The 11,939-nt window shown below is 49.9% G+C and overlaps 1 protein-coding gene across 1 annotated transcript in view; it reads left to right on the forward strand.

Annotated features, from left to right (window-relative positions):
* The window catches only part of fng (Fringe glycosyltransferase), a 102,144-nt gene extending 92,381 nt beyond the window's left edge, over nt 1–9,763 (forward strand). Inside the window, exons 6-9 of the mRNA XM_069300851.1 lie at nt 2,279–2,349; nt 4,573–4,667; nt 4,783–4,865; nt 6,644–9,763. Coding sequence (XP_069156952.1) covers nt 2,279–2,349; nt 4,573–4,667; nt 4,783–4,865; nt 6,644–6,698 — 304 coding nt within the window. The 3' untranslated portion in view covers nt 6,699–9,763. The remainder of the gene's footprint in view (nt 1–2,278; nt 2,350–4,572; nt 4,668–4,782; nt 4,866–6,643) is intronic.
* Nucleotides 9,764–11,939: the final 2,176 nt, after the last annotated feature.

Genomic DNA, 11,939 nt, shown 5'->3' on the forward strand with positions numbered 1-11,939 from the left:
AGCACAGTTTTAACACAATATTGGACAGATACAAGAGATACAAGAGTGAGAATAGTTGTATGGACCAGCAGGCCTCCCGCTCTTGTGCATTTAGGCCTATTGTCGGGGGGGGGGGGGGGGGGAGGGGGGGGGGGCGGGAAGGTATGAGATTACCTTGAGATGGTTTCAAGGCTTAGCGACCCAGCGGCCCGGTCCTCGACCAGGCCTCCTCGTTTCTGGACTGATCAACCAGGCTGTTGGACGCGGCTGCTCGCAGCCTGACGTATGAGTCACAGCCTGGTTGATCAGGTATCCGTTGGAGGTGCTTATCCAGTTCTCTCTTGAACACTGTGAGGGGTCGGCCAGTTATGTCCCTTATGTGTAGTGGAAGCGTGTTGAACAGTCTAAGGCCTCTGATGTTGATAGAGTTCTCTCTCAGAGTACCTGTTGCACCTCTGCTCTTCAACGGGGGTATTCTGCACATCCTGCCATGTCTCCTGGTCTCATGTGGTGTTATTTCTGTGTGCAGGTTTGGGACCAGCCCCTCTACTCTTTTCCACGTGTAAATTATTATGTATCTCTCCCGCCTGCGCTCAAGGGAATACAGATATAGGCTCTTTAGTCGGTCCCAATAGTTTAGATGTTTTACTGAGTGGATTCTAGCAGTATAGGATCTCTGCACGCTCTCCAGGTCAGCAATTTCTCCAGCTTTGAAAGGGGCTGTCATTGTGCAGTAGTATTGTTAGGACAGGTAGGAGGACAACAGGTAACTGTTGTTATAATACCCTTCATCATTCATGATGATGGATAATGGTATCGAAAATTATAACAATACTCAGTCAAAATACTAATAAGAACAACAATAATCTCTGTCTATGAGACAGAACGTGTGTGTGGAGTAGGCGGCACCTGGAGCTATGTGACTGTCAACCCTCAGCTGGGGTCCGCCTCAGTTCCACCTTTTAGGAAATATCGGCAGCTGTAGCGACCCCCCCCCCCCCCTCTTATATTCGTGAAGTCTGTAATCGGGGGAGGTGATACCTGGTTGATGGGGTTCTGGGAGTTCTTCTACTCCCCAAGCCCGGCCCGAGGCCAGGCTTGACTTGTGAGAGTTTGGTCCACCAGGCTGTTGCTTGGAGCGGCCCGCAGGCCCACATACCCACCACAGCCCGGTTGGTCCGGCACTCCTTGGAGGAATAAATCTAGTTTCCTCTTGAAAATGTCCACGGTTGTTCCGGCAATATTTCTTATGCTTGCTGGGAGGACGTTGAACAACCGCGGACCTCTGATGTTTATACAGTGTTCTCTGATTGTGCCTATGGCACCTCTGCTCTTCACTGGTTCTATTCTACATTTTCTTCCATGTCGTTCACTCCAGTACGTTGTTATTTTACTGTGTAGATTTGGTACTTGGCCCTCCAGTATCTTCCAGGTGTATATTATTTGATATCTCTCTCGTCTTCTTTCTAGTGAGTACATTTGGAGGGCTTTGAGACGATCCCAATAATTTAGGTGCTTTATTGCGTCTATGCGTGCCGTATATATTCTCTGTATTCCCTCTATTTCGGCAACGCTAACGTTATTTTAACGTTTATTTTAACGTATTTTAACGGTGTTTAACGTTATTTTAACAAGTTTGTTCATTACTTCGTAATATAACATTTTCTTAGAGAGGGGGAGGGAAAGATGGGTAGGAAGGTGAAGAGGGTGAGAGACAGAGAGTGGGTATAGTGGTCGAGGAGGCTGTTGGGGAGGAAGGTGTACACTACAGGTGTAGGGGGGGAGAGTTGTGAAAGAGGGCGGGGGAGGGGGAGAGACCCGGGAACTGCCGGGGACCACATCTATCTTATCTTGAGACGATTTCGGGGCTTTAGTGTCCCCGCGGCCCGGTCCTCGACCAGGCCTCCACCCCCAGGAAGCAGCCCATGACAGCTTTGTAACAGGTAGCATCAGGGTGACCTGGGTGTCCTAGGTAACAGGAGCATCAGGGTGAAAGAAACTCTGCCTATTGTTTCTCGCCGGCGCCCGGGATCGAACCCGGGACCACAGGATCACGCATTCAGTGTTCTGTCCACTCAGCCGCCGGCTTCCTCTAGTTTTAGTCAACTACGGGCTCACCATAGCCCGTGCTACTTGGAACTTTTTGTTCCAGGTAGCGAATCTTAAACAACTTCCTCTAGTTATAGTTATAAACAAGTTATAAACTAGCAAGAATCCCGCGGAGTATCACACACATTACCTCCACTGTCAACATCTCTTGCTTTATTGACACACTTGTCTTGTCTCCCGGTGCTAACAGAGGCGGCAAGTTCGTGAGCGTCGGGGAGAAGATCCGCCTTCCTGATGACGTCACCATGGGCTATATTATAGGTAAGTCGTGACGTCATTGTCCTGGCAGCTTTCACTAGCCCAACCACTTGGGCTGGACGGTAGGGCGGCGGTCTCGCGTCATGCAGGTCGCTGTTCTATCCCCGACCGTCCAAGTGGTTGGGCACCATTCCTTCTCCCCGTCCCATCCTAAATCCTTATCCTGACCCCTTCCCAGTGCTATATAGGGTTAATGGCTTGGCGCTTTCCCCTGATAGATAGTTCCCCTCTTGTCCTGGGGTCCCTGGGTGTCCTGGAGTCCCTGGGTGTCCTGGGGTCCCTGGGTGTCCTGGGTGTCCTGGGGTCCCTGGGTGTCCTGGGGTCCCTGGGTGTGCTGGGGTCCCTGGGTGTCCTGGGGTCCCTGGGTGTCCTGGGGTCCCTGGGTGTCCTGGGGTCCCTGGGTGTCTTGGGGTCCCTGGGTGTCCCGGGGTCCCTGGGTGTCTTGGGGTCCCTGGGTGTTCTGGGGTCCCTGGGTGTCCTGGGGTCCCTGGGTGTCCTGGGGTCCCTGGGTGTCCTGGGGTCCCTGGGTGTCCTGGAGACCCTGGGTGTCCTGGGGTCCCTGGGTGTCCTGGAGTCCCTGGGTGTCCTGGGGTCCCTGGGTGTTCTGGATGTCCTGGGGTCCCTGGGTGTCCTGGGGTCCCTGGGTGTCCTGGGGTCCCTGGGTGTCCTGGGGTCCCTGGGTGTTCTGGATGTCCTGGGGTCCCTGGGTGTCCTGGGGTCCCTGGGTGTCCTGGGGTCCCTGGGTGTCCTGGGGTCCCTGGGTGTCCTGGGTGCCTTGGGGTCCCTGGGTGTCTTGGGGTCCCTGGGTGTCCTGGGGTCCCTGGGAGTCCTGGGGTCCCTGGGAGTCCTGGGGTCCCTGGGTGTCCTGGGGTCCGTGGGTGTCCTGGGGTCCGAAGGTGTCCTGGGGTTCCTGGGTGTCCTGGGGTCCCTGGGTGTCCTGGGGTCCCTGGGTGTTCTGGATGTCCTGGGGTCCCTGGGTGTCCTGGGGTCCCTGGGTGTCCTGGGGTCCCTGGGTGTTCTGGATGTCCTGGCGTCCCTGGGTGTCCTGGGGTCCCTGGGTGTCCTGGGGTCCCTGGGTGTTCTGGATGTCCTGGGGTCCCTGGGTGTCCTGGGGTCCCTGGGTGTCCTGGGGTCCCTGGGTGTCCTGGGGTCCCTGAGTGTCCTGGGGTCCCTGGGTGTCCTGGGGTCCCTGGGTGTCCTGGGTGTCCTGGGTGTCCCGGGGTCCCTGGGGTCCCTGGGTGTCCTGGGGTCCCTGGGTGTCCTGGATGTCTTGGGGTCCCTGGGTGTCCTGGGGTCCCTGGGTGTCCTGGGGTCCCTGGGTGTCCTGGAGTCCCTGGGTGTCCTGGGGTCCCTGGGTGTCCTGGGGTCCCTGGGTGTCCCGGGGTCCCTGGGTGTCCTGGAGTCCCTGGGTGTCCTGGGTGTCCCGGGGTCCCTGGGTGTCCTGGGCTCCCACTGTCACCCACCACACCAACTACCAGTGTCACCCACCACACCAACTACCAGTACCACCCACCACACCATCTACCAGTGTCACCACCACACCAACTACCAGTGTCACCCACCACACCATCTACCAGTGTCACCCACCACACCAACTACCAGTGTCACCCACCACACCAACTACCAGTACCACCCACCACACCATCTACCAGTGTCACCACCACACCAACTACCAGTGTCACCACCACACCAACTACCAGTACCACCCACCACACCATCTACCAGTACCACCCACCACACCAACTACCAGTGTCACCACCACACCAACTACCAGTGCCACCCACCACACCAACTACCAGTACCACCCACCACACCAACCACCAGTACCACCCACCACACCAACCACCAGTGTCACCACCACACCAACCACCAGTGTCACCACCACACCAACTACCAGTGTCACCCACCACACCAACCACCAGTGTCACCCACCACACCAACCACCAGTGTCACCACCACACCAACTACCAGTGTCACCCACCACACCAACCACCAGTACCACCCACCACACCAACCACCAGTACCACCCACCACACCAACCACCAGTGTCACCACCACACCAACCACCAGTACCACCCACCACACCAACCACCAGTGCCACCCACCACACCATCTACCAGTGCCAAGAACACGACCAAACACTGGACATACTGACGTAGTGGCAGCAGACGTGAGCAGTGTTCCGGGTGGGAGTTATAATGACGGCGTGTGTCTGGTGTGTTGCAGAACACTTGTTGAGGAAGAAGCTGACGGTGGTGGAGGAGTTTCACTCACACCTGGAGCCCATGAGGTTCGTCAACACTGACTCGCTGCCTCGCCAGGTGCGTATAGGTACCCCTCTCAGGGGCTGTGTTGTGGTGTATATTGAGTGAGTAATGGGTCAAGATGACGCGCTAGCAGAGTATACAGTTTACACTCTTGTCTCTCCGTCGACAGGTGAGCTTCAGCTACTCGCAGTACGGCAGCGAGATGAACGTGCTTCCAGTCGACGGCCTCGACACCCGCCTCGACCCCACCAGGTATGGCACCGCCCTTTGTGTTCCTTTGGGGGTATGGCAGCCATGGTGGCAGCCATGGAGGCTGACCTGAGCGTGGTCTTGCTAGCGGGTGCTCTCGGTGCCTAGGCTCCCCCACCCCATTCCCTCTCCATCCATCTCTCATTTCCTCTCTTCCCCTCTCACCGGTCCCTTCCCCATACCAGACGAGTCAAATGTCCCTACCCTTTATCTTGGAGGAGAAGGGGTTGAACATAATTTATCAGTTTCCATAAACATTGCTCTGATGGGCCCCAGGCTCCAGTGGTCCACCACAGTGGCACCTTGTCCACTTCACATAGCTGGGAGAGCTGACTCAACCTTCAAGAATTTCATATATCCTTCCACGGCAGATCATGGAAGGTGATTGGCGGTAGATAAGTGCCAAGTCCTTATTGGCCCTGGAGAGCCAGCCCTCAGGCCTAGTATCACAATGGTTGGGTGTAGCCAATTAATGGGTGGAGCCCTGGGGCTGTATTAGATTGTGGGAGGAGCAAATCCTTTCCACCAGTAAGCTGGTGAAACAAAATTTTGGTAGTGTGTCCTGGGAGTGTGTTGGGAATAGGGACTCGGCCCGCATCCAAGGGGCTGAGGGCAGCCATCAACATCTTGGCCTCAGTGCGGTTTAAAGGTATTGTGCACTTGAGTATTCATGTCCTCGGTAGATATCCACTTTGCCCCTTTAGGTCATAGAGTAGGGTATATGTTCATTTGATTTCAATATATATGTTAAATTTATTTAATTTAAATAAAGTATTAAATCGGTTTTGATTGTTATGTAATCTTGGTCCCTTATGTTATTAAAGTTTGCAGTTTCTATTGTGGTACATATATGTGTGGTATTTGGAAACCCCCATGTTCTCCTCCATTTAATAGATATTAATGTTGCCCTTGGATTTAAATAAGTAAAGTAAATTAAACAAACTAATTCGCAAAATTTATTACTGAAGTTCATATTACCCGGGAGTCCATGACTACTGATTCCTGGCCTTCCTGGGGGATCAGTGATAGACACATTCAGGTATGGCTGGTCGGGAAGGTGGTGGCAGTGTTTTAATGATTTTTATTATAAGTTATAAATTAATAACCCCTATTCTTGTGGTGTCCCCCTCATTTAATACCCATCTTATATTCGTGCCAGTCCAGTGAGGGGTCATACTGGACTGTAACAGTGTTAAGCTGGGGTATTGAGTGTAGAAGGAGAAGGGTAGGAAAGATTCATTCAAGGCAAGTTTTAGGCGGTATTACAATGGTGGCAGCCATGGTGGCAGCCATGGTGGCAGCCATGGTGGCAGCCATGGTGGCAGCCATGGTAGGAAGGGACGCGTAACCATGGAGGAGGAAGAGGGGGATATCCATGGTAGGAGGGGACAAGTATTCCATGAAGGGAGAGGATGGAAAACTTAATGGGATGGGACAGGTAACCTCAGAGTGATGGGACAGGTAACCTCAGAGTGATGGGACAGGTAACCAAGGACAGAGAAGGACAAGTGATCGCGAGGGAAGAGTCACGATCATGAAGCAACTTAAGAAAATCATTACCAAACTATTGGAGATTTTTTAATATATATATATATATATATATATATATATATATATATATATATATATATATATATATATATAATAGTTTATAATTATAATGTAAAGCAAAATTTTGTGTTGTTAAAGCTGTTAGTTAAAGATGCTAAAATTATATTATAAATATGAATAATAAGTTTAACAAAATTAGAAACTAATTATGTTTGTTTCATTCATTGCAGATTGCTCTCAGTTCATTGTCTGTTGTTCCCGAACTTCAACTTCTGTGCCACATAGCGTCGGGCTGTGGTCAAGACAAAGGCACATTTGAAGGCATCACTTGTGCTTTAGTGTAAAACAAAAGAAAAATTGCTGTGATAATTATAACGAGGCCCTTGAAATTGTTAGCAAGTTGGCCTATATATACTGTATATAAATATATATATATATATTTTTTAATGTGATCAAGCTATTCGGTTGTTCATTGTAGGTCCTAGAAGCTGAGGTCAGGTGCTAGCGACTGTGCTACACTCCACTAGACTGTCTCCAACTGTTTACTGTGACCACTAGACTGTCTCCAACTGTTTACTGTCACAGTTCATCTGGTGTAGTGTGCACAGTTCCGGGAGACAGTCAGGGGAAGGTGAGGGAGTGCACGCCTCAGCTTTGGACAGTCAAGTCCTAAAATGGCTCTTCCAGGTTGCAAACTGATCTCCCGTCATCTGCAAGATAATCTTGTGACTAAAGTATAGAATACACTCAATGTGAGCGAGTCTTTCCTCCTTAAGGTTGTAATATTTAAAGCTATTATGAGTTATATTAACATTAATGGTCCTATTGGTGTGACCAGTGATTCATTCTTCCACAATAGAATAGAATACAAATAAATGCAAGACACTTCCAATAGACTTGCAACGCTGCTCACTTGAGGCTTTTACAAAGGTTAATACTTGAATTTGCTGACCCTTGAGATTATCTTAAGTTCATGTACTCACCTAGTAGGGAGGTCACACACACACACACACGTGTGTGTGTAATTACATAAGTGTGTTTGAATGCATGCTTGCAAGGGAATGGATTGATGCTGCAACTTGGTCACTGCTTCTACTGAGTATAGCAGATTGGATGGATGACAGAGAGGGAAAGAGGAGGCAAGTTAATGATAAACTGACTCGAGAACATTTCCCCCAATATAAGGGAATGTACTGAACACTATGAAAATACCCGAGATCGAAATCATTCCTCCGTTCTGGAAGTTTTATCGCTTTACCTTAATCTTCGCTCAATACCTTGTTAAGATGTTGTGTCAAATACTGCAACAACGGCCTGGATGGTTTCCTCTAACAAGAAAGATACTAAAATATTGTGTTTGGATTTAGTGAAAAACTAAATTTTGTTAAAATTAGGATAATTATCCCATACTTTGTTTTCTGTACAATATGTTTGAGAGGTCATCCATTGCCGGGGATTTTGTACTCACTGTTAATGATTCTCCATTTTAAAAAAGACAATATTTTAATCCAAATGACTATGGACAATCTCTATTAAGCTAGTCAGATGTAAATGTCTTTATTTAAAAAATTGAAGCTATATTATGTCTGGTCAAAGAGAGAGATGTGTGGTGGTGGTTGTGAGGTCTGCCTCTCACAGCTCCTCGCTCCATGTATATATGTTTCCATTTCATCAGATGCACCAAAAATATAATCATAGTCACTGTTTACATTCTTATATTAGAGCAACACAACAAAATCACAGGAAATATAATAATTTTCATGTTAAGTGCATATGGTGCTCGGAGCCACAGATTTCTCTGTTTGCTTGTTTGGCATATTTGTATACAGGTAAGCCCTTGTGTACACCCTGGTACACTTGTGTACACCCTGGTACACTTGTGTACACCCTGCTACACTAGTGTACACCCTGGTACAGTAGTGTACACCCTGCTACACTAGTGTACACCCTGGTACAGTAGTGTACACCCTGCTACACTAGTGTACACCCTGGTACAGTAGTGTACACCCTGCTACACTAGTTTACACCCTGGTACACTAGTGTACACCCTGGTACACTAGTGTACACCCTGGTACACTAGTGTACACCCTGGTACACTAGTGTACACCCTGGTACACTTCTGTACACCCTGGTACACTAGTGTACACCCTGGTACACTAGTGTACACCCTGCTACACTTGTGTACACCCTGGTACACTAGTGTACACCCTGCTACACTAGTGTACACCCTGGTACACTTGTGTACACCCTGTTACACTTGTGTACACCCTGTTACACTAGTGTACACCCTGCTACACTAGTGTACACCCTGCTACACTTGTGTACACCCTGGTACACTAGTGTACACCCTGCTACACTAGTGTACACCCTGCTACACTTGTGTACACCCTGGTACACTAGTGTACACCCTGCTACACTAGTGTACACCCTGGTACACTAGTGTACACCCTGGTACACTTGTGTACACCCTGGTACACTAGTGTACACCCTGGTACACTAGTGTACACCCTGTTACACTTGTGTACACCCTGGTACACTAGTGTACACCCTGCTACACTAGTGTACACCCTGCTACACTTGTGTACACCCTGTTACACTTGTGTACACCCTGTTACACTAGTGTACACCCTGGTACACTAGTGTACACCCTGCTACACTTGTGTACACCCTGTTACACTTGTGTACACCCTGGTACACTTGTGTACACCCTGTTACTTGTGTACACCCTGGTACACTAGTGTACACCCTGTTACACTTGTGTACACCCTGTTACACTAGTGTACACCCTGTTACACTAGTGTACACCCTGCTACACTAGTGTACACCCTGCTACACTAGTGTTCACCCTGCTACACTAGTGTACACCCTGCTACACTAGTGTACACCCTGTTACACTTGTGTACACCCTGTTACACTAGTGTACACTCTGGTACACTAGTGTACACCCTGCTACACTTGTGTACACCCTGCTACATTAGTGTACACCCTGCTACACTTGTGTACACCCTGCTACACTAGTGTACACCCTGCTACACTTGTGTACACCCTGTTACACTAGTGTACACCCTGCTACACTAGTGTACACCCTGCTACACTAGTGTACACCCTGGTACACTTGTGTACACTCCCACTACACTGTGATAAGTAGTGTGCCTTAGAAGGATAAATCCCATAGAGGTCTATTTTTAACTACTGTATTTTAAAAAAGATATTCTTCCATTTTAGAAATAAACGTCCCACAAATATTTTTAGACAACCATGAATTACTATATAATTATTATTATTAATGTAAATTACTGAAGATACTGATTTATAACTGTAAAATTTGTAAATAAAATCTATTAATTAAATTTTGTCTTTCAACATTTACTATTTTATAAAAATCTAAAATATTGCCATCAAATATAGTTTATTAACAATGGGAAATAATTCGATGTTCAATAGCGATAAATTACAATGTCTTCACTACATGAGAAACCGTAGGGTGAGTACTGTGTTAAAATTACACAGTACACATAGTATAGTGTACTATGAGTACACTATACTATGGCGGTGTGTCCACTCACAGGATGAGTGGCGCTGCCCAATACTGTCACTATGGTGGTGTGTCCACTCACAGGATGAGTGGCGCTGCCCAATACTGTCACTATGGTGGTGTGTCCACTCACAGGATGAGTGGCGCTGCCCAATACTGTCACTATGGCGGTGTGTCCACTCACAGGATGAGTGGCGCTGCCCAATACTGTCACTATGGCGGTGTGTCCACTCACAGGATGAGTGGCGCTGCCCAATACTGTCACTATGGTGGTGTGTCAACTCACAGGATGAGTGGTGCTGCCCAATACTGTCACTATGGGGGTGTGTCCACTCACAGGATGAGTGGTGCTGCCCAATACTGTCACTATGGCGGTGTGTCCACTCACAGGATGAGTGACGCTGCCCAATACTGTCACTATGGTGGTGTGTCCACTCACAGGATGAGTGGTGCTGCCCAATACTGTCACTATGGGGGTGTGTCCACTCACAGGATGAGTGGTGCTGCCCAATACTGTCACTATGGCGGTGTGTCCACTCACAGGATGAGTGGCGCTGCCCAATACTGTCACTATGGCGGTGTGTCCACTCACAGGATGAGTGACGCTGCCCAATACTGTCACTATGGCGGTGTGTCCACTCACAGGATGAGTGACGCTGCCCAATACTGTCACTATGGCGGTGTGTCAACTCACAGGATGAGTGGCGCTGCCCAATACTGTCACTATGGCGGTGTGTCCACACACAGGATGAGTGACGCTGCCCAATACTGTCACTATGGCGGTGTGTCAACTCACAGGATGAGTGGCGCTGCCCAATACTGTCACTATGGCGGTGTGTCCACTCACAGGATGAGTGGCGCTGCCCAATACTGTTACTATGGCGGTGTGTCCACTCACAGGATGAGTGACGCTGCCCAATACTGTCACTATGGCGGTGTGTCCACTCACAGGATGAGTGACGCTGCCCAATTCCGTCACTATGGCGGTGTGTCCACTCACAGGATGAGTGGCGCTGCCCAATACTGTCACTATGGCGGTGTGTCCACTCACAGGATGAGTGGCGCTGCCCAATACTGTCACTATGGCGGTGTGTCCACTCACAGGATGAGTGACGCTGCCCAATACTGTCACTATGGCGGTGTGTTCACTCACAGGATGAGTGACGCTGCCCAATACTGTCACTATGGCGGTGTGTCAACTCACAGGGTGAGTGGCGCTGCCCAATACTGTCACTATGGCGGTGTGTCCACTCACAGGGTGAGTGGCGCTGCCCAATACTGTCACTATGGCGGTGTGTCCACTCACAGGATGAGTGGCGCTGCCCAATACTGTCACTATGGCGGTGTGTCCACTCACAGGATGAGTGGCGCTGCCCAATACTGTCACTATGGCGGTGTGTCCACTCACAGGATGAGTGGCGCTGCCCAATACTGTCACTATGGCGGTGTGTTCACTCACAGGATGAGTGGCGCTGCCCAATACTGTCACTATGGCGGTGTGTCCACTCACAGGATGAGTGGCGCTGCCCAATACTGTCACTATGGCGGTGTGTCCACTCACAGGATGAGTGGCGCTGCCCAATACTGTCACTATGGCGGTGTGTCCACTCAGGATGAGTGACGCTGCCCAATACTGTCACTATGGCGGTGTGTCCACTCACAGGATGAGTGGTGCTGCCCAATACTGTCACTATGGGGGTGTGTCCACTCACAGGATGAGTGGCGCTGCCCAATACTGTCACTATGGCGGTGTGTCCACTCACAGGATGAGTGGCGCTGCCCAATACTGTCACTATGGCGGTGTGTCCACTCACAGGATGAGTGACGCTGCCCAATACTGTCACTATGGCGGTGTGTCAACTCACAGGATGAGTGACGCTGCCCAATACTGTCACTATGGCGGTGTGTCAACTCACAGGATGAGTGGCGCTGCCCAATACTGTCACTATGGCGGTGTGTCCACTCACAGGATGAGTGACGCTGCCCAATAC

This window comes from Procambarus clarkii, chromosome 44 (genome assembly GCF_040958095.1).
Source record: "Procambarus clarkii isolate CNS0578487 chromosome 44, FALCON_Pclarkii_2.0, whole genome shotgun sequence".
Classification (NCBI taxonomy): Eukaryota; Metazoa; Arthropoda; class Malacostraca; order Decapoda; family Cambaridae; genus Procambarus; species Procambarus clarkii.